This window comes from Pseudophryne corroboree, chromosome 8 (assembly GCF_028390025.1).
Source record: "Pseudophryne corroboree isolate aPseCor3 chromosome 8, aPseCor3.hap2, whole genome shotgun sequence".
Lineage (NCBI taxonomy): Eukaryota > Metazoa > Chordata > Amphibia > Anura > Myobatrachidae > Pseudophryne > Pseudophryne corroboree.
In genome coordinates, this window is record NC_086451.1 from 137,760,457 (window position 1) to 137,788,170 (window position 27,714).

Below are 27,714 nucleotides of genomic sequence, written 5' to 3' on the forward strand. Positions count from 1 at the left end.
CCCCTTTTGTGCCTCCAGTGGCACTGTGGGATCTCAACGTAGTCCTGGGATTCCTCAAATCACGTTGGTTTAAACCGCTCAAATCTGTGGTTTTGAAATATCTCACATGGAAAGTGACCATGATGTTGGCCCTGGCCTCGGCCAGGCGAGTGTCAGAATTGGCGGCTTTGTCTCACAAAAGCCCATATCTGATTGTCCATTCGGACAGGGCAGAGCTGCGGACTCGTCCCCAGTTTCTCCCTAAGGTGGTGTCAGCGTTTCATCTGAACCAGCTTATTGTGGTACCTGCGGCTACTAGAGACTTGGGGGACTCCAAGTTGCTAGATGTTGTCAGGGCCCTGAAAATATAGATTTCCAGGACGGCTGGAGTCAGGAAAACTGACTTGCTGTTATCCTGTATGCACCCAAAAAACTGGGTGCTCTTGCTTCTAAGCAGACGATTGCTAGTTGAATGTGTAGTACAATTCAGCTTGCACATTCTGTGGCAGGACTGCCACAGCCAAAATATATAAATGCCCATTCCACAAGGAAGGTGGGCTCATCTTGGGCGACTGCCCGAGGGGTCTCGGCTTTACAACTTTGCCGAGCTGCTACTTGGTCAGGGGCACACCCTGGCTGAGGAGGACCTGGAGTTCTCTCACTCGGTGCTGCAGAGTCATCCGCACTCTCCCGCCCGTTTGGGAGCTTTGGTATAATCCCCATGGTCCTGACGGAGTCCCCAGCATCCACTTAGGACGTCAGAGAAAATAAGATTTTACTTACCGATAAATCTATTTCTCGTAGTCCGTAGTGGATGCTGGGCGCCCATCCCAAGTGCGGATTGTCTGCAATACTTGTATATAGTTATTGTTACAAAAAAATCGGGTTGTTATTGTTGTGAGCCGTCTGTTCAGAGGCTCCTACGTTTGTCATACTGTTAACTGGGTTTAGATCACAAGTTATACGGTGTGATTGGTGTGGCTGGTATGAGTCTTACCCGGGATTCAATATCCTTCCTTATTGTGTACGCTCGTCCGGGCACAGTATCCTAACTGAGGCTTGGAGGAGGGTCATAGGGGGAGGAGCCAGTACACACCACCTGATCCTAAAGCTTTAGTTTTGTGCCCTGTCTCCTGCGGAGCCGCTAATCCCCATGGTCCTGACGGAGTCCCCAGCATCCACTACAGACTACGAGAAATAGATTTATCGGTAAGTAAAATCTTATTATAACTGATCAGCTGAGTTCAAAAGCTTTTTTGCAATATAATGTCCGATAGCACCGATGCTGTTGTTTTTTAAAATTATAATAAGCACTTGATTTAATATATAGCAATCAAAGACACGTAGCAAGTGAAAGTGCAGCTGAAAAATATATTATCTGTTATTATGTAACAAGTAGAAGCCAGTTATTATTTTGTATCCAGATAAGCTTATATGACCGCTGTGCAGTATATCAGAAATAGATTGTGTCGGCAGCCTTACCTGTTCCTAAGTCTCTGAAGGCCCACTCTACAAGATCAGTTGGCTCTTCCTGTGCGGCTGCCCGTGGAGTCTCGGCTGTGCAACTATGCTGAGCTGCTACCTGGTCGGGGTAGAACGCTTTTGTGAAGTTCTACAAATTTGATACTCTGGCCAAAGAGGATACCCAGTTTGGGCAGGCGATGCTGCAGCAGTCTCCGCACGTTCCCGCCCATTATGGAAGTTTTGGGACGTCCCCATCGTGCTTGTTTAACCCAATATCCTTTATGGATGCTAGAGAAAATAGGATTTTAATACCTACCGGTAAATCCTTTTCTCATGTCCATAAGGGATATTGGGTGTCCGCCTCAGTGCGTGGACTTTTCTGCAGGTTCTTGCATAGCTGTTGTTGTTACTAGCCACTGCTGGTTGTTATATGTTTGTGGTGTGCTGGTGTATAAATCTCACACCCTTTGTTTTCATGTTCCTTCTCTCATATATGTCCTTTCTCCTTCGGGCACATTTTACCTATAACTGCCTGTGGGAGGGGCATAGAGGGGAGGATCCAGCACACCCAGTGAAGAAAAGTTAAAGTGCACTGGCTCCTTTGGACCCCGTCTATACCCCATCGTACTAGTTTCCCCCAATATCCCTCATGGACTACGAGAAAAGGATTTACCGGTAGGTATTATAATCCTATTTTTTCTGCTTTACAGTAAATTGTCTCTTTATCGTCTTTATCTGGTAAACTGAGCCCTTGACTGTGTTACAGTAATGGGAATGAGCATCAGAAGAGCCATGAAAATATTTATATATAAATATATATTTAAATAATCTCAATAAAAATCACTAGTGATTTGGGGAAAAAAACATCTAAATGTGTCGCCATGAGACTGAGTTTGACTACTTGCGTGCAGGAATGCGTATTGGCATTTAATCTTTATTAATCTTAATTTCCTACACCGTGTTTTCACCGTAGCTGTCCAAATGTGATTTTTTTTTTTTTTTTTGTGTGTGTCCGTTTTCCTCTAGTTGTGTGTACAGAACAGTCCTCAGGAGGCTCGAAATATGCTGCTGCAGAACCCACAGTTGGCTTACGCCCTCCTGCAAGCTCAAGTGGTAATGAGAATTGTGGACCCGGAGATTGCTGTGGTAAGCATTTGTGTAGTTTATGGTCTGAGTAATGTGCAAAGATGAAATGCTTATCTGAAATTTTCAGTGTCTGAGTTTAGTGAGAACAGTCTCCATGCATTCGTGTCATCTAGATGGTATCACTGTCTTGGTTTTATTTTTGTTACTTTCTTTACTCAGAAAATCCTTCATCGTCCAACTGTTGTGCCACCCATTATACCTGGAAACCAGCAGCCAGTTCAAGGCCCAAACGTTCCTATAAATCCCCAGAATGCCCCTGTTGGTGCACAGCCGCCCCCTGTGGTAAGTAGATTTCAGAGTAAATTGAAATGTATAATAATAAATGGGAGATATTGTGTTCTTGCCAAAATATATGGCTCATCTAGTTATTTGGCATTAAGTCAGTTACAATTCTTTAAATGGCAATTTCTGCAGCGGGGTACACTGATATTCCACAGGGAATAGCATCGCGGTGTAAAGTTGGATCTTGATCCGAGTCACCAACAGGCTAAAGCTTTGACTGTTCCCAGGATGCACTGCCTCCTCTATATCCCCGCCTCCAGGCACTGGAGCTCAGTTTGTAAGTTGGTGCCTGCCGTGCTGGCAGCTAACAGGGAGGACTGCACTAGGCAGCCCTGAAAAGAGCCTTTCTAACAAGAAAGAAGACTTCAAGGGCCGCAGCATAGGCACTTGGTGCTATATGTCATACTTGCATATCGTGCTTCGACTCCCTTACCTCCCCCAGCGGTGCTGTATACTCCCGCGCCCTGGTTGCCGGGTACTTACAGCGGATGCGCTCTGGTTTCATAAGGCACACATACCGCCGCTGCTCTCCAGGATCGCGTGGCCGCACGATAGAGAGGAGGTAAGAGGGTCCCCAAGGCGGGACCTGCCGAAATTGCGATCCGGTGAGGTCTCCGGAGACGGACCGCGCCGATGGCGTGGACACTGTGGCCGTGCAGGGACCCCACTATATCCACCAGGGCAAGGAGCGCAGGTCGAATTTACTAAAATCTGTTTAGTACGGGCTCCATAGTAACCGGTGGTGAAGTCCAGCAAAGGAGATAAGGCTCTGACCTGTAGCCCCAGGCGACATCTACAGCAGATGTTCCCACCCTGGAGCTGCAGATCTATCTCTCCCTCACTCCCTGTCAGCGTTTGGGCGCCATTACACAGAGCTGCGCTGGTTCTGCGACTGCTGGGCACTGTCTCCTCTGTAAAGCCGCCTGCCTCATCAGCGCTGTGCATTTACAGGACACATACATTATATTATTATAGTATTATACATGTCGTTTAGACAGTGTTAGTTAAGAATAAGTGCATAACTACAGTGATATTTAGTACAAGTACCCTGTGATATACTTTTAGTATTTACTGTGCATTGTTATATCTGTATACTGTACATACATAGCTTTACTTAGTATTGCTAGTCCAGTGCAGTTTTACTGTTTGTAATAATTTCTGCATTGTATAGTATATGTGACTGTGTGTGTGCCAATAGCTGCTGTGCGGTTCCTATTCACAGGATATACTGTTTGGTATTTTTCTCTGTGTATTTCAGTCGCCATATACCACTTAAATCCTCTGTTTGTGTTCTGCATTTGCAATCGCACTCCACGGGGTGTTTTTGTCAGGTACTGTGTCTGGCTATATTGTACTGTTACGCCCTAGAGCTACATTCTCCAATAATGTCTGCGTCACAGGGCGGGAGATCCGTGGCTGATCCTGTGTCATGTAGTGCTGACACCGTGGATTTATCTGAGGAAAATATTCCACCTGAGGGTCGAGGTATTGGGGGTTCTGTACCTCTCGGTCAGCCTGCAGCACCGGTGGCACACAAAGACCCAACTTGGGATGCTTTTTCGAATTTATTGACTACGCTAGTAACGAGACTTGTGCCCCTGTGGGACCTCCTGTGCCTTTACAATCACATATTGTCACTGTTGTAAATCCACCATGGGTGGATTCTCTGTCGACTCCGTTACAGCAGTTAAATCAGTCTTTGGTTAAACAAAAGCCTGACTCTCGCCCCCCTAGGACCAAAGGGTCATCTAAGCGGGCCATTTCTTCCTCACAATCCACGCATGTTTTGGATACTTCATTCGATGAAGATGGCGTATATACTGACCCTTCAGACACTGATGCAGTTGCTTCTGATGGGGAATCTACAACACAGGTGGATGTTCCTGACCTCTTGGAGGCTTTCAAACTGATTCTTCAGATCGATGATGAAACTGAACCTCCAGATACGTCTAAGAAACCTGATAAGTTCAAACGTCAGAAGGTCACTAAATTAGTTTTGCCACATTCTGACCATTTAGTTGACATACGTCAGGAATCCTGGGAGTCTCCAGGAAAGAAATTCTCCCTGTCTAAAAAGATGCTAGCTCGTTATCCCCTCGCTGCAGAGTCAAGTAAAAATTGGAAAAACACCACCTAAGGTGGACTCGCATGTCGCACGTCTGGTGGTGTCTTCTACTCTGTCTGTCGCTACCGTTACCTCTCTGAAGGAACAGACGGGTAAGCGTGTGGAGGGTTGCTTGAAGTCTATTTACACTCTTGCGGGTGCTGTGCATGGACCTACTATAGCTGCTTCTTGGGCTGCAAAAGCTGTTGAAGCCTGGGTTAAAGAAGTTGAAGCGGAGCTACCTTCTAATTTTTCTGATAATGCCAGACAGTGTCTTTCATATATTACTACAGCCTCTCATTACATACAGGAGGCGGCCTCTGATGCCGGTGTGCTGGCAGCCAAAGCATCGACTACGTCCATTCTGGCTCGCCGGATTCTGCGGTTGCAGTCCTGGTCTGTGGATCTGGACTCTAAAAAGACCTTGGAGGTGATCCCTTTTAAGGGAAACATCCTTTTTGTAGAAGATCTGAACAAGATTGTTGCTGAATTAGCGTCTGCTAAAACTGCAGGTCTACCAAGTACTAATCCTTCGGCTCCGAAGGCTAAAAGTACCATCTTTCGTTCCTTTCGACCTCCAAGTAAAGGAAAGGGTCAGGCGTACCAGAAACAAACTCGCACTTCCAAAACCTCTAAGCCCAAAACTAAACGTTCCTGGGCTGCCCGTCAGCCTGCTTCCAAACCAGACAAGCCTGCTGCATGACGGGCGGGCCTCCCCCTTCAGGGTCGGTGGACCAGGGAGGAATCTCTCCTTCCGATAAACATTCTGGAGTTGCGGGCGGTGTTCAATGCTCTGAAACTGGCCCTGCCTCTGGTACTGAACAGGTCTGTTCAAGTACAGTCGGACAACGCCACCACAGTGGCGTACATAAATCATCAAGGCGGCACTCGAAGCCACATAGCAATGATGGACGTGTCAAAGATTCTTCTATGGGCAGAACGCCATCTGCCAGCTATATCGGCAGTATTCATTCCGGGGGTCCTCAACTGGGAAGCTTCCTCAGTCGTCAGGACATACATGCCAGAGAGTGGAGCCTTCATCCGGAAGTCTTTCAACTCCTAGTGGACAAGTGGGGCCTACCAGATGTAGACCTGATGGCGTTGCGACACAATCACAAAGTTCCGGTATTCTGATCAAGGACAAGGGATCCTCAAGCAGCGTTAGTGGATGCACTGGCAATTCCATGGAACTTTTGGCTGCCATACGTGTTTCCTCCCGTGTCACTCCTGCCCAGGGTAATAAAGAAGTTCAAGCAAGAAGGAGGATTAGTACTTATAATCGTTCCAGCTTGGCCCAGACGGCATTGGTTCTCAGACCTGCAGGGTCTCTCGATAGAACGTCCTCTTCTACTTCCACAACGCCTAGACCTCCTCATTCAGGGCCCTTGAGTCTACCAGGATCTGGCTCGACTGGCTTTGACGGCGTGGCTCCTGAAACTTCAGTTCTGGGGGCCAATGGATTTTCTGAGGCGGTCATTCAAACTATGTTAAAAGCCCGTAAACCAGCTTCGGCTCGGATTTATTATAGGGCCTGGAATTCTGGAATGTGGCTAAGAATTATGATGCGTTCAAGTTCAGTACTGCCAAGCTTTTGGCTTTTCTGCAAGAGGACCTGGACTTAGGCCTTTGACTGGTCTCCGTCAAGGTTCATATTTCAGCCCTGTCAGTATGGTTCCAGAGAAACATTGCGACTCTGCCTGACGTTCATACTTTCACTCAGGGCATTTTACGGATTCAACCTCCCTATGTTCATCCTGTGGCTTCTTGGGATTTGTTGGTTGTTCTGGATGCCCTACAAGAGTCCCCGTTTTGAACCTCTTGAGTCTGTGGACCTTTAAATGGCTTACACTTAAGGTCTTATTTTTGCTGGCTATTGCCTCTGCTAGAAGGGTTTCAGACTTGGGTGCCTTATCCTGTCGGTCACCCTTTCTGATTTTGTTTTCACCGTGACTGTACGGTTCTTAGATCTCGCCCTGGTTATCTGCCTAAGGTGGTGTTGTCTTTCCACTTTAACCAAGAGATTGTGGTTCCAGCCTTTATCTCTCCTGGTTTGTCCTCCAAAGAACGGTCTTTGGATGTGGTACGGGCTCTCCATATATATGTGAAGAGAACCGCCTCTCTTAGGAGATCTGATTCTCTTTGTCCTTTTTGGTTTTTCACAAACGTGGCTGGCCTGCGAATAAGCAGACCTTGGCCAGGTGGATTAGAATGGTGATTGCCCAAGCTTATGTACAGGCTGGACTTCCAGCTCCTGCTACTATCAAGGCCCATTTTACTCAGTCTTTTTGACCTTCTTGGGCGGCCCGCTGTGGCGCGTCCCTTGAACAATTGTGCAAGACTGCTACGTGGTCCTCAGTGAACACGTTCATCAGGTTCTATGCCTTTGATACGTCTGCCTCCCAGGATGCTTCCTTTGGACGCTGGGTTCTTGTGCCCGCTACAGTGCGTCCCCTACCATGAGGAACTGCTTTAGGACATCCCCGATGTTATCCTTGTGGATCCCAGTATACTCCGCTGCAGAAGAGGAGATTTATGGTAAGACTTACTATTGTTAAATCTCTTTCTGCGAGGTACATTGGATTCCACAGGGCGCCCACCCTGACGCACATAGCTTCTTTGGGTTTGTATGGCATTAGCTGCTGGTACCTTCTCCTGTCGTGAGAATGTGGTTTTCTGTGGCTACTAACTACTGTAGTCTTTTACCTGCTACTGCATTTTACTGTTAAACAAAACTGAGCTCCAGTGCCTGGAGGCGGGGATATAGAGGAGGCTGCGCAGTGCATCCTGGGAACAGTCAAAGCTTTAGCCTGTTGGTGCCTCGGATCAAGGTCCAACTCTACACCCTGATGTTATAACCTGTGGAATCCAGTGTACCTCGCAGAAAGATTTAACAATGGTAAGTCTTACCATAAATCTCCATTTTTCTTTTTTTTTTATTTAAAGAAAATTCTTAACCTGTTACCTTCTATGCTTTGTTGTACACCTAACTGTTGGACTTCCATGAAAGAGAAATTCCTGCTTTATCAGGACATTACTCATGAACGGAGGAAGAAATCTCTAGCAAGCACTGCTATCATATTGGGAGGCAGGAGAATTCATTTTTAAACTCTTCATTTAATTTATCACTACCTCTATTGTTAGGTGGCAATGCATGTGAATGGTGCTCCACCAATGATGCAACCACTCCCTATGCAGGGTGGAGTTTCTGGTCCCATAGTGAACCCCGGGCAAGGACCTGTTCTACAAGGCGGTGAGTTGTTTTTTGCTTTACTACTGCATACAGCTGGGTACGCATGGGAACCTGGGTACACATTGAGCAATGTTAAAGAAAGAAAGAACAAGCATGTTCCTTCCTTCATTAGCATCCTACAGGACGCTAGCTATATCGCAGCACATTAATCCTGAGGACGTTGCTAATGACCGCAGCGCATATCTGGAATACACACTGCCCAATATGCTCTGTTGTGTGCAATATGCCAATCCACCAGATCAGATAACCTACAGATGTAGCCACGCTCATCCAGTCTTTGGCACATGCACCATGCCAATGCGCGGGGTGTATCTTAGTATGCCTAACTATGGCCTAGTACGGTGCCCATGTATTCTTATGGGTGCGCGTACTTAGATGCACACGCACATCCTAGTTACGGGCACACTTGCCCCGAATACGGCAAGCTGCAGGCTAGGTAAGTGTGGCTACAGCTGTATCGCTCAGTGTGTTCCCAACTTGAGAAGCACATAGCAAATGTATGCTAATACTGAATGAGCTCACAAAACAAAAATGCAATAAGTATCAGGTCAGTTCTCAATTTCTGTAATACAGGTTGAGTATCCCATATCCAAAATGCTTGGGACCAGACGTATTTTGGATATCGAATTTTTCCGTATTTTGGAATAATTGCATGCCTTAATGAGATATCATAGTGATGGGACCTAAAGCTAAGCACAGAATGTATTTGTTACATATACACCATATATACGAAGCCTGAAGGTAATTTTAGCCAATATTTTTTATAACTTTGTGCATTAAACAAAGTGTGTCTACATTCACACAATTCATTTATGTTTCATATACACCTTATACACACAGCCTGAAGGTCATTAAATGCAATATTTTTAATAACTTTGTGTATCAAACAAAGTTTGTGTACATTGAGTCATCAAAAAACAAAGGTTTCACTATCTCACTCTCATTCAAAAAATTCCGTATTTCGGAATATTCCGTATTTCGGAATATTTGGATATGGGATACTCAACCTGTATAATAACTGCACATTTAAAAACTTAGGGCCGTTTGAAATACAGTATGTGTGATGGTGGTATCCGGACTCCAGGTCGATAGCACAAAGGTCGACACACATTAGGTCGAAGCCAATTGGTCGACACACCTTAGGTCGACATGGACAAAAGGTCGACATGGAAAAAGGTCCACATGAGTTTTTCACAATTTCTCTGACGTCCTAGTGGATGCTGGGACTCCGTCAGGACCATGGGGAATAGCGGCTCCGCAGGAGACAGGGCACAAAATGTAAAAGTTTGACCACTAGGTGGTGTGTACTGGCTCCTCCCCCTATGACCCTCCTCCAAGCCTCAGTAAAGTTTTTGTGCCCGTCCGAGCAGGGTGCAATCTAGGTGGCTCTCCTAAAGAGCTGCTTAGAAAAAGTTTGTTAGGTTTTTTTATTTTCAGTGAGTCCTGCTGGCAACAGGCTCACTGCAACGAGGGACTTAGGGGAGAAGAAGTGAACTCACCTGCGTGCAGGATGGATTTGCTTCTTAGGCTACTGGACACTAGCTCCAGAGGGACGATCACAGGTACAGCCTGGATGGGTCACCGGAGCCGCGCCGCCGACCCCCTTGCAGATGCCGAATAGAGAAGAGGTCCAGAAACCGGCGGCAGAAGACGTCTCAGTCTTCATGAGGTAGCGCACAGCACTGCAGCTGTGCGCCATTGCTCTCCGCACACTTCACACCAGCGGTCACTGAGGGTGCAGGGCGCTGGGGGGGGCGCCCTGGGCAGCAATGTAATATACCTATTCTGGCTAAAATATATCACATATAGCCCCTGGGGCTATATGGATGTATTTAACCCCTGCCAGGTTCCAAAAAAACCGGGAGAAGAAGCCCGCCGAAAAGGGGGCGGGGCCTATTCTCCTCAGCACACAGCGCCATTTTCCTGCCCAGCTCCGCTGCGAGGAAGGCTCCCAGGACTCTCCCCTGCACTGCACTACAGAAACAGGGTAAAAACAGAGAGGGGGGGCACTTATTGGCGATATTTATAATATTTGAGCTGCTATAAAGGGAACACACTTATTAAGGTTGTCCCTATATATATTTATAGCGCTTGGGTGTGTGCTGGCAAACTCTCCCTCTGTCTCCCCAAAGGGCTAGTGGGATCCTGTCTTCTATCAGAGCATTCCCTGTGTGTCTGCTGTGTGTCGGTACGTGTGTGTCGACATGTATGAGGACGATGTTGGCGTGGAGGCGGAGCAATTGCCTGTAATGGTGATGTCACCCCCTAGGGAGTCGACACCAGAAATGGATGGCTTTGTTTATGGAATTACGGGATAGTGTCAGCACGCTACAAAAGTCGGTTGACGACATGAGACAGCCGGCAAACCAGTTAGTACCTGTCCAGGCGTCTCAGACACCGTCAGGGGCTGTAAAACGCCCTTTACCTCAGTCGGTCGACACAGACCCAGACACTGACACTGAATCCAGTGTCGACGGTGAAGAAACAAACGTATTTTCCAGTAGGGCCACACGTTATATGATCACGGCAATGAAGGAGACTTTGCATATCTCTGATACTGCAAGTACCACAAAAAGGGGTATTATGTGGGGTGTGAAAAAACTACCGATAGTTTTTCCTGAATCAGAGGAACTGAATGAAGTGTGTGATGAAGCGTGGGTTACCCCAGATAGAAAACTGCTAATTTCAAAGAAGTTATTGGCATTATACCCTTTCCCGCCAGAGGTTAGGGCGCGCTGGGAAACACCTCCTAGGGTGGATAAGGCGCTCACACGCTTATCAAAGCAAGTGGCGTTACCGTCTCCTGATACGGCCGCCCTCAAGGATCCAGCTGATAGGAGGCTGGAGAATACATTAAAAAGTATATACACACATACGGGTGTTATACTGAGACCAGCAATCGCCTCAGCCTGGATGTGCAGTGCTGGCGTGGCTTGGTCAGAGTCACTGTCTGAAAATATTGATACCCTGGATAGGGACAGTATTTTACTGACTATAGAGCAGTTAAAGGATGCATTTCTTTATATGCGAGATGCACAGAGAGATATTTGCACTCTGGCATCAAGAGTAAGTGCGATGTCCATATCTGCCACAAACATTTCAGCGCACAGTGGGCTCACTCGCAGGTGGACCCCTGGATCCTGCAGGTAGTATCTCAGGGTTACAGGTTGGAATTCGAGAAGTCCCCTCCTCGCCGTTTCCTAAAGTCTGCTTTGCCAACGTCTCCCTCCGACAGGGCGACGGTATTGGAGGCCATTCACAAGCTGTATTCTCAGCAGGTGATAGTCAAGGTACCCCTCCTACAACAGGGACAGGGGTATTACTCCACGCTATTTGTGGTACCGAAGCCGGACGGCTCGGTAAGACCGATTCTAAATCTAAAATCTCTGAACCTGTACATACAAAAATTCAAGTTCAAGATGGAGTCACTCAGAGCAGTGATAGCGAATCTGGAAGAAGGGGATTTTATGGTGTCCTTGGACATCAAGGATGCTTACCTTCATGTTCCAATTTGTCCTTCACACCAAGGGTACCTCAGGTTCGTGGTCCAAAACTGTCATTATCAGTTTCAGACGCTGCCGTTTGGATGGTCCACGGCACCCCGGGTCTTTACCAAGGTAATGGCCGAAATGATGATCCTTCTTCGAAGAGAAGGCGTCTTAATTATCCCTTACTTGGACGATCTCCTGATAAGGGCAAGATCCAGAGAACAGCTGGAGGTCGGAGTAGCACTAACCCAAGTAGTGCTCCAACAACACGGGTGGATTCTGAATTTTCCAAAATCCCAACTGATCCCGACGACACGTCTGTTGTTCCTAGGGATGATTCTGGACACTGTTCAGAAAAAGGTATTTCTTCCGGAGGAGAAAGCCAGGGAGTTATCCGATCTAGTCAGGAACCTCCTAAAACCAGGAAAAGTATCTGTGCATCAATGCACAAGAGTCCTGGGAAAAATGGTAGCTTCTTACGAAGCGATTCCATTCGGCAGATTCCATGCACGAACTTTTCAGTGGGATCTGCTGGACAAATGGTCCGGATCGCATCTGCAGATGCATCAGCGGATAAAATTGTCCACAAGGACAAGAGTGTCTCTGCTATGGTGGTTGCAGAGTGCTCATCTGTTAGAGGGCCGCAGATTCGGCATACAGAACTGGGTCCTAGTGACCACGGATGCCAGCCTGAGAGGCTGGGGAGCGGTCACACAGGGAAGAAACTTCCAGGGCGTGTGGTCAAGCCTGGAGACGTCTCTTCACATAAATATACTGGAGCTAAGAGCAATCTACAATGCTCTAAGCCTGGCAAAACCTCTGCTTCAGGGTCAGCCGGTGTTGATTCAGTCGGACAACATCACGGCAGTCGCCCACGTAAACAGACAGGGCGGCACAAGAAGCAGGAGGGCAATGGCAGAAGCTGCAAGGATTCTCCGCTGGGCAGAAAATCATGTGTTAGCACTGTCAGCTGTGTTCATCCCGGGAGTGGACAACTGGGAAGCAGACTTCCTCAGCAGACACGATCTGCACCCGGGAGAGTGGGGACTTCATCCAGAAGTCTTCCACATGATTGTGGTCCATTGGGAAAGACCAATGGTGGACATGATGGCGTCCCGCCTCAACAAAAAACTGGACAGGTATTGCGCCAGGTCAAGAGACCCTCAGGCAATAGCTGTAGACGCTCTGGTAACACCATGGGTGTACCAGTCAGTGTATGTGTTTCCTCCTCTGCCTCTCATACCAAAAGTACTGAGAATTATACGGCAAAGGGGAGTAAGAACGATACTCGTGGCTCCGGATTGGCCAAGAAGAACTTGGTACCCGGAACTTCAGGAGATGCTCACGGAAGATCCGTGGCCTCTACCTCTAAGACGGGACCTGCTTCAGCAGGGACCGTGTCTATTCCAAGACTTACCACGGCTGCGTTTGACGGCATGGCGGTTGAACGCCGAATCCTAAGGGAAAAAGGCATTCCGGAAGAGGTCATCCCTACCCTGGTAAAAGCCAGGAAGGAGGTGACTGCACAACATTATCACCGCATTTGGAGAAAATATGTTGCGTGGTGTGAGGCCAGGAAGGCCCCGACGGAGGAATTTCAACTGGGTCGATTCCTACATTTCCTGCAAACAGGATTGTCTATGGGCCTCAAATTAGGGTCCATTAAGGTTCAAATTTCGTCCCTGTCGATTTTCTTCCAGAAAGAATTGGCTTCAGTTCCTGAAGTCCAGACTTTTGTAAAAGGAGTACTACATATACAGCCCCCGGTTGTGCCCCCAGTGGCACCGTGGGATCTTAATGTAGTTTTGGATTTTCTCAAATCCCATTGGTTTGAGCCACTCAAATCGGTGGATTTGAAATATCTTACATGGAAAGTAACCATGCTACTGGCCCTGGCTTCAGCCAGGAGAGTGTCAGAATTGGCGGCTTTATCGTATAAAAGCCCATATCTGATTTTCCATTCGGACAGGGCAGAACTGCGGACGCGTCCTCACTTTCTGCCTAAGGTGGTTTCAGCGTTTCACCTGAACCAGCCTATTGTGGTGCCTGCGGCTACTAGCGATTTGGAGGATTCCAAGTTGCTGGACGTTGTCAGAGCATTGAAAATATATATTTCAAGGACGGCTGGAGTCAGAAAATCTAACTCGCTGTTTATACTGTATGCACCCAACAAGCTGGGTGCTCCTGCTTCTAAGCAGACGATTGCTCGTTGGATTTGTAGCACAATTCAACTTGCACATTCTGTGGCAGGCCTGCCACAGCCTAAATCTGTCAAGGCCCATTCCACAAGGAAGGTGGGCTCATCTTGGGCGGCTGCCCGAGGGGTCTCGGCATTACAACTCTGCCGAGCAGCTACGTGGTCAGGGGAGAACACGTTTGTAAAATTCTACAAATTTGATACCCTGGCTAAGGAGGACCTGGAGTTCTCTCATTCGGTGCTGCAGAGTCATCCGCACTCTCCCGCCCGTTTGGGAGCTTTGGTATAATCCCCATGGTCCTGACGGAGTCCCAGCAATCCACTAGGACGTCAGAGAAAATAAGATTTGACTTACCGATAAATCTATTTCTCGTAGTCCGTAGTGGATGTTGGGCGCCCATCCCAAGTGCGGATTGTCTGCAATACTTGTACATAGTTATTGTTACAAAAAAATCGGGTTGTTATTGTTGTGAGCCGTCTGTTCAGAGGCTCCTACGTTTGTCATACTGTTAACTGGGTTCAGATCACAAGTTGTACGGTGTGATTGGTGTGGCTGGTATGAGTCTTACCCGGGATTCAAAATCCTTCCTTATTGTGTACGCTCGTCCGGGCACAGTATCCTAACTGAGGCTTGGAGGAGGGTCATAGGGGGAGGAGCCAGTACACACCACCTAGTGGTCAAACTTTTAAATTTTGTGCCCTGTCTCCTGCGGAGCCGCTATTCCCCATGGTCCTGACGGAGTCCCAGCATCCACTACGGACTACGAGAAATAGATTTATCGGTAAGTAAAATCTTATTTTTTTTCTTTTTTTGAACCTTTTCATACTTTACCGTTCCAATCGTAGTCCACGTGGATCGTTAAGTGTGCCGAGCGAAGCGGTAGCGGAGCGAAGGCACCATGCCCGAAGCATGGCGAGCGAAGCAAGCCATGCGAGGGGATGTGGTGCACTAATTGGGGTTCCCGGTCACTCTACGGAGAAAACGACACCAAAAAACATAAAAAACTCATGTCGACCTTTTTCCATGTCGACCTTGTTCCTGTCGACCTTTTGTCCATGTCGAACCTTTGTCCACGTCGACCTAAGGTGTGTCGACCAATTGGCGTCGACCTAAGGTGTGTTGACCTTTGTGCTGTCGACCCTCAGTCCCAGACCCTGTGATGGTGACAATGGGACATTCCGGAATGGGCCTTTGTACCTGTATGTTGTTTCACACACTTCAAAGGAAATCTCGCATTATTGAACCTACAGTAATAGGAAATATGTGCGCTGCTGAGCATCATGTGAAGTTCAGTGGTACATCCAACCCTGCAGACGTAATTTAGTTCCTTTTTGTCTTTTCAGATTTTTTTTTTAACATTCTCAAGCTTTTCTGCTATTATCGTAACGCATTTACATATAGATATTAAACTTTCATTAGCTATTTGAGTGCTGCCCCACATAGATACTTGCGTAGTGCAACCATTACCCCCCTGTACCTTCTACATTGTGTGATTCCTGTGCTTTTGGGTTTATATGGTGTGGGATTGCACATGACTAAATGTGATCTTCCTCCTCTGGCACATTTAGACTTAATGTTGGTAAAATGTTACTTTTTTTTTTTTTCTTCCTCGAATGTAGTTGCATTTGCATGTTAGCAATTTTTGCAACAGGTTATGGTGCTACCCTCTGACATTGGAGATTTTCTGCTACACTCATAGCTACTGAATTAGTAGTAATTTAAAGATGTTTTAACTCCTTAATATAACATTTAGAAATGTTCTTCTCTTGATGTGGTTATTGCATTCATGTGATAAACAAAAACAGTCAACCAGAAGTGCAAAACCAGATAATTGTATAGTATCTCAATAGGAAACATTTTGGAGGAGATTCAATTAATTGCTGAATTCAGAACCGTGCTAGTTTTTGCAAGTGATTAATTATCTTGAGAGGTACCCTAAATTAATCTACCTCTTGGCCTAGTGGTGCTGCGAAAAAATTCATAGACACTAAGGGTGCAATGAACCAAGAAAGTTTGGGAACCACTGCGATAGTGTGTATTGTGTCATTGGGTCCAATAATGAGATTTCTGAGCCTGAGAGTTGGACAGTCCATCACGGGACTTCTTTGGATGTCGCTTGCATCGCCACAACCTGCTGGTCTCCTCATCTCTTCTCCCAGCTTTGTAAATGGGCATGCTGTTGCCGCTTCTGTGCTGAGATCTAAAGATTACTATAGCTCACTAGATGTCCCTTTTGCATTAGCCCCTCTCCCTCTCTCCCTCTCTCTCTCTCTCTCTCTCTCTCTCTCTCTCTCTCCCCTTTTATTGGATGGTTTGGGGCATCCGCCTGTGTTCCCCTTCAGCTACAGGAGCGAGGTACAGTATTTGCAATTACCATTGAATCCTTTTCTACAATGCTTGTAAGGGCAATGGCTTCGCCAAAGTACTATGGCATCTAGATATGTCCAATGGTATGTACAGTCATGGCCAAAAGTGACACAAGTATTAGTTTTCACAAAGTTTGCTGCTTCAGTGTTTTTAGACCTATTTGTCAGATGTTACTATGGTATACTGAAGTAAAATTACATGCATTTCATAAGTGTCAAAGGCTTTTATTGGCAATTACATTAAGTTTATGCAAATAGTCAATATTTGCAGTGTTGACCCCTTTTTTTTTTCCTTTTTCTCTGACGTCCTAAGTGGATGCTGGGGACTCCGTCAGGACCATGGGGATTAGCGGCTCCGCAGGAGACAGGGCACAAAAGTAAAAGCTTTAGGATCAGGTGGTGTGCACTGGCTCCTCCCCCCATGACCCTCCTCCAAGCCTCAGTTAGATTTTTGTGCCCGGCCGAGAAGGGTGCAATCTAGGTGGCTCTCCTAAAGAGCTGCTTAGAGTAAAAGTTTTGTTAGGTTTTTTATTTTCAGTGAGTCCTGCTGGCAACAGGCTCACTGCTACGAGGGACTTAGGGGAGAAGAAGTGAACTCACCTGCGTGCAGGATGGATTGGCTTCTTAGGCTACTGGACACCATTAGCTCCAGAGGGATCGAACACAGGCCCAGCCATGGAGTCCGGTCCCAGAGCCGCGCCGCCGACCCCCTTGCAGATGCCGAAGAGTGAAGAGGTCCAGAAACCGGCGGCAGAAGACTTTTCAGTCTTCATGAGGTAGCGCACAGCACTGCAGCTGTGCGCCATTGTTGTCAGCACACTTCACACCAGCGGTCACTGAGGGTGCAGGGCGCTGGGGGGGGGCGCCCTGGGCAGCAATGAAATACCTATACTGGCTAAAAGATACATCACATATAGCCCCTGGGGCTATATGGATGTATTTAACCCCTGCCAGGTCTCAGAAAAACGGGAGAAGAAGCCCGCCGAAAAGGGGGCGGAGCCTATTCTCCTCAGCACACAGCGCCATTTTCCCTCACAGAAATGCTGGTGGGAAGGCTCCCAGGCTCTCCCCTGCACTGCACTACAGAAACAGGGTTAAAACAGAGAGGGGGGGCACTTATTTGGCGATATGATTATATATATTAAGATGCTATAAGGGAAAAACACTTATATAAAGGTTGTCCCTGTATAATTATAGCGTTTTGGTGTGTGCTGGCAAACTCTCCCTCTGTCTCCCCAAAGGGCTAGTGGGGTCCTGTCCTCTATCAGAGCATTCCCTGTGTGTGTGCTGTGTGTCGGTACGTGTGTGTCGACATGTATGAGGACGATGTTGGTGAGGAGGCGGAGCAATTGCCTGTAATGGTGATGTCACTCTCTAGGGAGTCGACACCGGAATGGATGGCTTATTTAGGGAATTACGTGATAATGTCAACACGCTGCAAGGTCGGTTGACGACATGAGACGGCCGGCAAACCAATTAGTACCTGTCCAGGCGTCTCAAACACCGTCAGGGGCTTTAAAACGCCCATTTACCTCAGTCGGTCGACACAGACACGGACACTGACTCCAGTGTCGACGGTGAAGAAACAAACGTATTTTCCATTTGGGCCACACGTTACATGTTAAGGGCAATGAAGGAGGTGTTACATATTTCTGATACTACAAGTACCACAAAAGAGGGTATTATGTGGGGTGTGAAAAAACTACCTGTAGTTTTTCCTGAATCAGATAAATTAAATGAAGTGTGTGATGATGCGTGGGTTTTCCCCGATAGAAAATTATTGGCGTTATACCCTTTCCCGCCAGAAGTTAGGGCGCGTTGGGAAACACCCCTTAGGGTGGATAAGGCGCTCACACGCTTATCAAAACAAGTGGCGTTACCGTCTCCAGATACGGCCGCCCTCAAGGAGCCAGCTGATAGGAGGCTGGAAAATATCCTAAAAAGTATATACACACATACTGGTGTTATACTGCGACCAGCGATCGCCTCAGCCTGGATGTGCAGCGCTGGGGTGGCTTGGTCGGATTCCCTGACTGAAAATATTGATACCCTTGACAGGGACAGTATTTTATTGACTATAGAGCATTTAAAGGATGCATTTCTATATATGCGAGATGCACAGAGGGATATTTGCACTCTGGCATCAAGAGTAAGTGCGATGTCCATATCTACCAGAAGATGTTTATGGACACGACAGTGGTCAGGTGATGCAGATTCCAAACGGCACATGGAAGTATTGCCGTATAAAGGGGAGGAGTTATTTGGGGTCGGTCCATCGGACCTGGTGGCCACGGCAACAGCTGGAAAATCCACCTTTTTTACCCCAAGTCACATCTCAGCAGAAAAAGACACCGTCTTTTCAGCCTCAGTCCTTTCGTCCCCATAAGGGCAAGCAGGCAAAAGGTCAGTCATATCTGCCCAGGGATAGAGGAAAGGGAAGAAGACTGCAGCAGGCAGCCCATTCCCAGGAACAGAAGCCCTCCACCGCTTTTGCCAAGTCCTCAGCATGACGCTGGTGCCGTACAAGCGGACTCAGCTGCGGTGGGGGGTCGTCTCGAGTTTCAGCGCGCAGTGGGCTCACTCGCAAGTGGACCCCTGGATCCTACAAGTAGTATCCCAGGGGTACAGATTGGAGATTCGAGACGTCTCCCCCTCGCAGGTTCCTGAAGTCTGCTTTACCAACGTCTCCCTCCGACAGGGAGGCAGTATTGGAAACAATTCACAAGCTGTATTCCCAGCAGGTGATAATCAAAGTACCCCTCCTACAACAAGGAAAGGGGTATTATTCCACACTATATTGTGGTACTGAAGCCAGACGGCTCGGTGAGACCTATTCTAAATCTGAAATATTTGAACACTTACATACAAAGGTTCAAATCAAGATGGAGTCACTCAGAGCAGTGATAGCGAACCAGGAAGAAGGGGACTATATGGTGTCCCTGGACATCAAGGATGCTTACCTCCATGTCCCAATTTGCCCTTCTCACCAAGGGTACCTCAGGTTCGTGGTACAAAACTGTCACTATCAGTTTCAGACGCTGCCGTTTGGATTGTCCACGGCACCCCGGGTCTTTACCAAGGTAATGGCCGAAATGATGATTCTTCTTCAAAGAAAAGGCGTCTTAATTATCCCTTACTTGGACGATCTCCTGATAAGGGCAAGGTCCAGAGAACAGTTGGAGGTCGGAGTAGCACTATCTCAAGTAGTTCTACGACAGCACGGGTGGATTCTAAATATTCCAAAATCGCAGCTGTCTCCGACGACACGTCTACTGTTCCTAGGGATGATTCTGGACACAGTCCAGAAAAAGGTGTTTCTCCCGGAGGAGAAAGCCAGGGAGTTATCCGAGCTAGTCAGGAACCTCCTAAAACCAGGAAAAGTGTCAGTGCATCATTGCACAAGGGTCCTGGGAAAAATGGTGGCTTCTTACGAAGCGATTCCATTCGGCAGATTTCACGCAAGAACTTTTCAGTGGGATCTGCTGGAAAAATGGTCCGGATCGCATCTTCAGATGCATCAGCGGATAACCCTGTCTCCAAGGACAAGGGTGTCTCTTCTGTGGTGGCTGCAGAGTGCTCATCTACTAAAGGGCCACAGATTCGGCATTCAGGACTGGGTCCTGGTGACCACGGATGCCAGCCTGAAAGGCTGGGGAGCAGTCACACAAGGAAAAAATTTCCAGGGAGTGTGATCAAGTCTGCAGACTTCTCTCCACATAAATATACTGGAGCTAAGAGCAATTTACAATGCTCTAAGCTTAGCAAGACCTCTGCTTCAAGGTCAGCCGGTATTGATCCAGTGGGACAACATCACGGCAGTCGCCCACGTAAACAGACTGGGCGGCACAAGAAGCAGGAGGGCAATGGCAGAAACTGCAAGGATTCTTCGCTGGGCGGAAAATCATGTGTTAGCACTGTCAGCAGTGTTCATTCCGGGAGTGGACAACTGGGAAGCAGACTTCCTCAGCACGACCTCCACCCGGGAGAGTGGGGACTTCATCGGGAAGTCTTCCACATGATTGTGAACCGTTGGAAAAGACCAAAGGTGGACATGATGGCGTCCCGCCTGAACAAAAAACTGGACAGGTATTGCGCCAGGTCAAGAGACCCTCAGGCAATAGCTGTGGACGTTCTGGTAACACCGTGGGTGTACCAGTCGGTGTATGTGTTCCCTCCTCTGCTTCTCATACCTAAGGTACTGAGAATTATAAGACGTAGAGGAGTAAGAACTATACTCGTGGCTCCGGATTGGCCAAGAAGGACTTGGTACCCGGAACTTCAAGAGATGCTCACAGAGGACTCATGGCCTCTGCCGCTAAGAAGGGACTTGCTTCAGCAAGTACCATGTCTGTTCCAAGACTTACCGCGGCTGCGTTTGACGGCATGGCGGTTGAACGCCGGATCCTAAGGGAAAAAGGCATTCCGGAAGAGGTCATTCCTACCCTGGTCAAAGCCAGGAAAGAGGTGACCGCACAACATTATCACCACATGTGGCGAAAATATGTTGCGTGGTGTGAGGCCAGGAAGGCCCCACGAAGAAATTTCAACTCTGTCGATTCCTGCATTTCCTGCAAACAGGAGTGTCTATGGGCCTCAAATTGGGGTCCATTAAGGTTCAAATTTCGGCCCTGTCGATTTTCTTCCAGAAAGAATTGGCTTCAGTTCCTGAAGTCCAGAAGTTTGTCAAGGGAGTACTGCATATACAACCCCCTTTTGTGCCTCCAGTGGCACTGTGGGATCTCAACGTAGTTCTGGGATTCCTCAAATCACATTGGTTTAAACCGCTCAAATCTGTGGATTTGAAATATTTCACATGGAAAGTGACCATGATGTTGGCCCTGGCCTCGGCCAGGCTAGTGTCAGAATTGGCGGCTTTGTCTCACAAAAGCCCATATCTGATTGTCCATTCGGACAGGGCAGAGCTGCGGACTCGTCCCCAGTTTTTCCCTAAGGTGGTGTCAGCGTTTCACCTGAACCAGCTTATTGTGGTACCTGCGGCTACTAGGGACTTGGAGGACTCCCAAGTTGCTAGATGTTGTCAGGGCCCTGAAAATATAGGTTTCCAGGACGGCTGGAGTCAGGAAAACTGACTTGCTGTTATCCTGTATGCACCCAACAAACTGGGTGCTCTTGCTTCTAAGCAGACGATTGCTAGTTGGATGTGTAGTACAATTCAGCTTGCACATTCTGTGGCAGGCCTGCCACAGCCAAAATATGTAAATGCCCATTCCACAAGGAAGGTGGGCTCATCTTGGGCGGCTGCCCGAGGGGTCTCGGCTTTACAACTTTGCCGAGCTGCTACTTGGTCAGGGGCACACCCTGGCTGAGGAGGACCTGGAGTTCTCTCACTCGGTGCTGCAGAGTCATCCGCACTCTCCCGCCCGTTTGGGAGCTTTGGTATAATCCCCATGGTCCTGACGGAGTCCCCAGCATCCACTTAGGACGTCAGAGAAAATAAGAATTTACTTACCGATAATTCTATTTCTCGTAGTCCGTAGTGGATGCTGGGCGCCCATCCCAAGTGCGGATTGTCTGCAATACTTGTACATAGTTATTGTTACAAAAATCGGGTTATTATTGTTGTGAGCCATCTTTTCAGAGGCTCCGCTGTTATCATGCTGTTAACTGGGTTCAGATCACAGGTTGTACAGTGTGATTGGTGTGGCTGGTATGAGTCTTACCCGGGATTCAAAATCCTTCCTTATTGTGTACGCTCGTCCGGGCACAGTATCCTAACTGAGGCTTGGAGGAGGGTCATGGGGGGAGGAGCCAGTGCACACCACCTGATCCTAAAGCTTTTACTTTTGTGCCCTGTCTCCTGCGGAGCCGCTAATCCCCATGGTCCTGACGGAGTCCCCAGCATCCACTACGGACTACGAGAAATAGAATTATCGGTAAGTAAATTCTTATTTTTTCTAAGGTCCTAGTGGATACTGGGGTTCTGTACTTTAGTACCATGTGGTATAGATCGGGTCCACTGGAGCCTGGCACTTTAAAAACCTTTAGCGTGTGTATGTGTGTGCTGGCTCCTCCCCTCTATGCCCCTCCTACGACTTTGTTTTAGAAAATGTGCCCAAGGAGCCGAGTGCATTTCTCTGGAGCTCCAGAGAGTTTCCTTTATTTTTGTTTTAGTTTTTTTATTTTCAGGTAGCCCTGGTTGGCAACCAGGCCGCCTGCTTTGTGGGACTTAGAGGGGGGACCAAACCAACCTTCTGAGGGTTAATGGTTCATAATCCCAGCCGACAGGACACTGAGCTCCTGAGGTACTGATCACACATCGTTAGTATGTGTGCCCACACCAGCAGCTAGCCGCCACCCTCTAACAGATGCCAAAGTTTCAAGGTGCGGAGAGGGTTATACCGGGGTCCTGGTTAGCAGGTCCCCGGCGCAGTTTAACGGCAAGTCACGCGGCGGTCACGGGCCCAGAGCTGCGGTGCCCACCGTGGACAAACTGGCTCAGGGCTGATGCTCCACAGTGTGCACTGTATACATTTTCTAATGTGTAAATAACGTGGCCAGTATAATCTATTACTCGGGGATTGCGCGCCATTGCAGGGGGCGGGGCTTCCAGGAGCGGGACCTGATGCGGAAAGGCGCCATTTCTTGCTGCTGCGGATCATTCAGGCTGCATGTACGCTGCTCCTCCGGTGACCCCCGCTGCTACAAGACTCTGTACTGGTACCAGGGGGCCACAGAAGGAGGGAGCACGCCAGCGGCAGCGCCGCTGCACTATTGTCAGGTCATACAGTTGCGTTACACATTTTACTGCTGTGTTCTGTGTGCTGGTGTCTGCTCCTCAGTGTCGCACCAGTGGCTCTCTAGGGCCTGTGTGGGGTGTTGGTCAGTGGGCTGCGCTGTATTACAGTTGTGTAAGATGTCTGTGGACATGGTTATGTGTGCTGCTTGTAACTCAACCCCGTCTTCAGCGGGGTCACTCATGTGTGAACAATGTTCCTTATCTCCACAGGGGGACAGTTCATAAGCACCTGACTGGCTGGATACTTTTAAAAGCGTGATCCAAACTGTAATTTCAGAATTAGCTGCAACTAAAAAAGACAGGCGTTAAAACACTATTGATTGTGTGGCCAAAGCAGCAGATACCAGAAAGGCTTCTCAGCCACCTCTAGTGGTTTCACATAAATGCTCACTGCCTCAGGTGCTCCAGTCTGATTCTAATCAGCCTAATGTGGATGATGATGATATGGATGAGGACAGCTCTCTGTACCCTGGGGTGGAGGCTCTCATTTTTGCTGTGAGAGAGGTCCTTCACATACCGGATCAGGAGTCAGAACCAGATGAGGAGTTGTACTTTAATGTTAGACCAAAGACCTCAGCAACTTTTCCTGTGTCTAAAGAATTAAACTCCCTGGCCAGGGAGGCTTGGTCAAACCCTGATGAAAAATTTTAAATTCCTCAGAGGTTTTTGACCTCAGGGGTTTTTAGGGTAGTACTGATGGTGTAATGGCTAGCATTACTGCCTCACAGCACTGAGGTCATGGGATCAATTCACATCATGACCCTAACTGTGCGGAGTTTGTATATTCTCCTCGTACTTGTGTGGGTTTCCTCCGGGTACTCCGGTTTCCTCCCACAATCCAAAAATATACTCGTAGGTTAATTGGCTCCCAACTAAATTAACCCTAGTGTGAATGTGTCTGTTTGTACATGCGATAGGGAATATAGTTTGTAAGCTCCACTGGGGCAGGGACTGATGTGAATGGGCAAATAGTCTTTGTAAAGCGCTATGGAATATGTGTGCGCTATATAAATAACTGGTAATAAAAAAATAACTACTTTTCTCTAAAGTCCTAGTGGATGCTGGGGACTCCGTAAGGACCATGGGGAATAGACGGGCTCCGCAGGAGACAGGGCACTTTAAGAAAGAATTAGGAATACTGGTGTGCACTGGCTCCTCCCTCTATGTCCCTCCTCCAGACCTCAGTTAGAATCTGTGCCCGGCCGAGCTGGGTGCACTTTAGTGAGCTCTCCTGAGCTTGCTGATAAGAAAGTATTTTGTTAGGATTTTTTATTTTCAGAGAGATCTGCTGGCAACAGACTCTCTGCTACGTGGGTCTGAGGGGAGAGAAGCAGCCCTACTAACTGCGGATAGGTCATGCTTCTTAGGCTACTGGACACCATTAGCTCCAGAGGGATCGAACACAGGAACGCGCCCTTGGTCGTTCGATCCCGGAGCCGCGCCGCCGTCCCCCTCGCAGAGCCAGAAGCCGTCGTGAGAAGCAAGAAGACGTCAAAAGCGGCGGCAGAAGACTCCAGTCTTCATATGAGGTAGCGCACAGCACTGCAGCTGTGCGCCATTGCTCCCGCATTAAACCCACACACTCCGGTAACTGTAGGGTGCAGGGGGGGGGGGCGCCCTGGGCAGCAATTAAGTACCTCTTGGCATAAAAGGGCATATATACAGTTGGGCACTGTATATATGCATGAGCCCCCGCCATTATTTTACACAAAATCGCGGGACAGAAGCCTGCCGCTGAGGGGGCGGGGCTTCTTCCTCAGCACTCACCAGCGCCATTTTCTCTCCACAGCTCCGCTGAGAGGAAGCTCCCCAGGCTCTCCCCTGCAGATTCACGGTAAAAAGAGAGGGGGGGGACACATAAATTTAGCGCAATATCAGTATATACAGCAGCTACTGGGTAAACGCTAAGTTACTGTGTAATTCCTGGGTCATATAGCGCTGGGGTGTGTGCTGGCAATCTCTCTCTCTGTCTCTCCAAAAAGGCCTTGTGGGGGTTCTGTCCTCAAATAGAGCATCCCCTGTGTGTGTGGTGTCGGTACGCTTGTGTCGACATGTTTGACGAGGAAGGCTATGTGGAAGCAGAGCAGGTGCAGATTAATGTGGTGTCTCCGCCGACGGCGCCGACACCTGATTGGATGGATATGTGGAAGGTGTTAAATGATAATGTAAACTCCTTGCATAAATAGGTTGGATAAAGCTGAAGCCTTGGGACAGTCAGGGTCCCAACCCATGCCTGATCCTACAGCGCAGAGGCCGTCCGGGTCTCAGAAGCGCCTACTATCCCAAATTGTTGACACGGATATCGACACGGATTCTGACTCCAGTGTCGATGGTGATGATGCAAAGTTGCAGCCTAAAATGGCTAAAGCCATCCGCTACATGATTATAGCAATGAAGGATGTATTGCACATCTCAGTGGAAAACCCTGTCCCTGACAAGAGGGTTTATATGTTTGGGGAGAAAAGGCAAGAAGTGACTTTTCCCCCTTCACATGAGTTAAATGAGTTATGTGAAAAAGCTTGGGATTCTCCTGATAGGAAAATGCAGATTTCCAAACGGTTACTTATGGCGTATCCTTTCCCGCCAACGGACAGGTTACGCTGGGAATCCTCCCCTAGGGTAGACAAAGCTTTGACACGCTTATCTAAGAAGGTAGCCCTGCCGTCACAGGATACGGCCACCCTAAAAGATCCTGCGGATAGAAAGCAGGAAGGCATCCTGAAGTCCGTTTATACACATTCAGGTACACTACTAAGGCCGGCAATTGCGTCGGCCTGGATGTGTAGTGCTGTAGCAGCATGGACAGATACTCTGTCTGAGGAGCTTGATACCTTGGACAAGGATACTATATTGCTGAGCCTGGGGCATATAAAAGACGCTGTCCTATATATGAGGGATGCCCAGAGAGACATTTGCCTACTGGGCTCTACAATAAATGCAATGTAAATTTCTGCCAGAAGGGTCCTGTGGACTCTGCAATGGACAGGTGATGCCGACTCTAAAAAACACATGGAGGTTTTACCTTATAAGGGTGAGGAATTGTTTGGGGACGGTCTCTCGGACCTAGTTTCCACAGCTACGGCTGGGAAGTCAAATTTTTTGCCATATATTCCCTCACAACGTAAGAAAGCACCGTATTACCAAATGCAGTCCTTTCGATCACAAAGAGGCAAGAAAGTCAGAGGTGCGTCCTTTCTTGCCAGAGGCAGGGGTAGAGGAAAGAAGCTGCAAAATACAGCTAGTTCCCAGGAACAGAAGTCCTCCCCGGCTTCCACTAAATCCACCGCATGACGCTGGGGCAGACTTGCCTACTCTCCCGGAATGGCCGGAAGGCTCCCGAAAATCGTGTGACCCTCCCGGCCCCCCGGAAGAGCAGGCAAGTCTCCCGATTACAGGGGTCCCCCCAAGCCCGGCCGCCCACTTAGCGAGTAAAGTGGGCAGTCCGGGCAGGCGATGACGCGATTCTTGTTGAATCGCGTCATCGTAGTCACGCCCCCTGCTGTATAATGCCATAATAGTGGCATTACAAAGTGGGGGCGGGGCTTACACGACACGATCCCCATAGCCACGCCCCTGGCCCGCCTCCGGCTTGCCCCCCCTCTGCACACACATCGCAGCCCGCCCCCCTGCCGAACCGACCTGGCTGCTCTCTCCCGGAGAGAGCAGCAAAAAAGTTGGTAGGTATGCGCTGGGGCTCCACAGGTGGAGCCAGGAGCGGTGGGGGCGCGTCTCCGAAATTTCAGCCACCAGTGGGTTCGCTCACGGGTGGATCCCTTGGCTATACAGATTGTGTCTCAGGGATACAAGCTGGAATTCGAAGTGATGCCCCCTCACCGTTACCTCAAATCGGCCCTGCCAGCTTCCCCCATAGAAAGGGAAGTAGTGTTAGCGGCAATTCACAAATTATATCTCCAGCAGGTGGTGGTAAAGATTCCCCTCCCTCAACAGGGAAGGGGTTACTATTCCACAATGTTTGTGGTTCCGAAACCGGACGGTTCGGTCAGACCCATATTGAATTTAAAATCCCTGAACATTTACCTGAAAAGGTTCAAGTTCAAGATGGAATCGCTCAGGGCGGTCATTGCAAGCCTGGAAGAGGGGGATTTCATGGTGTCTCTGGACATAAAGGATGCTTACCTGCATGTCCCCATTTATCCACCTCATCAGGAGTACCTCAGATTTGTTGTACAGGACTGTCATTACCAATTCCAGACGTTGCCGTTTGGTCTGTCCACGGCACCGAGAATATTTACCAAGGTAATGGCAGAAATGATGGTGCTTCTGCGAAAGCAAGGAGTTACAATTATCCCATACTAGGACAATCTCCTCATAAAGGCGAGGTCCTCAGAGCAGTTGCTGATCAGCGTAGCACACTCTCGGGAGGTGTTACAACAGCACGGCTGGATTCTGAATATTCCGAAGTCGCAGCTGATTCCTACGACGAGTCTGCCCTTCCTGGGCATGATTCTGGACACAGACCAGAAGAAGGTGTTTCTCCCGGAGGAGAAGGCCCAGGAGCTCGTGACTCTGGTCAGAGACCTCTTAAAACCAAAACAGGTGTCGGTGCATCAATGCACGCGAGTCCAGGGAAAGATGGTGGCGTCATACGAAGCCATTCCCTTTGGCATGTTCCATGCGAGGACCTTTCAGTGGGATCTGTTGGACAAGTGGTCCGGATCG

At 48.4% G+C, this 27,714-nt stretch overlaps 1 protein-coding gene across 3 annotated transcripts in view; it reads left to right on the forward strand.

Moving 5' to 3' along the window:
- The window catches only part of CSTF2 (cleavage stimulation factor subunit 2), a 265,759-nt gene that overhangs the window by 136,608 nt on the left and 101,437 nt on the right, over positions 1-27,714 (forward strand). For all 3 annotated transcript variants that reach the window (XM_063936957.1, XM_063936958.1, XM_063936959.1), the window contains 3 exons: positions 2,470-2,589; positions 2,749-2,871; positions 8,117-8,225. In XM_063936957.1, coding sequence (XP_063793027.1) covers positions 2,470-2,589; positions 2,749-2,871; positions 8,117-8,225 — 352 coding nt within the window. The remainder of the gene's footprint in view (positions 1-2,469; positions 2,590-2,748; positions 2,872-8,116; positions 8,226-27,714) is intronic.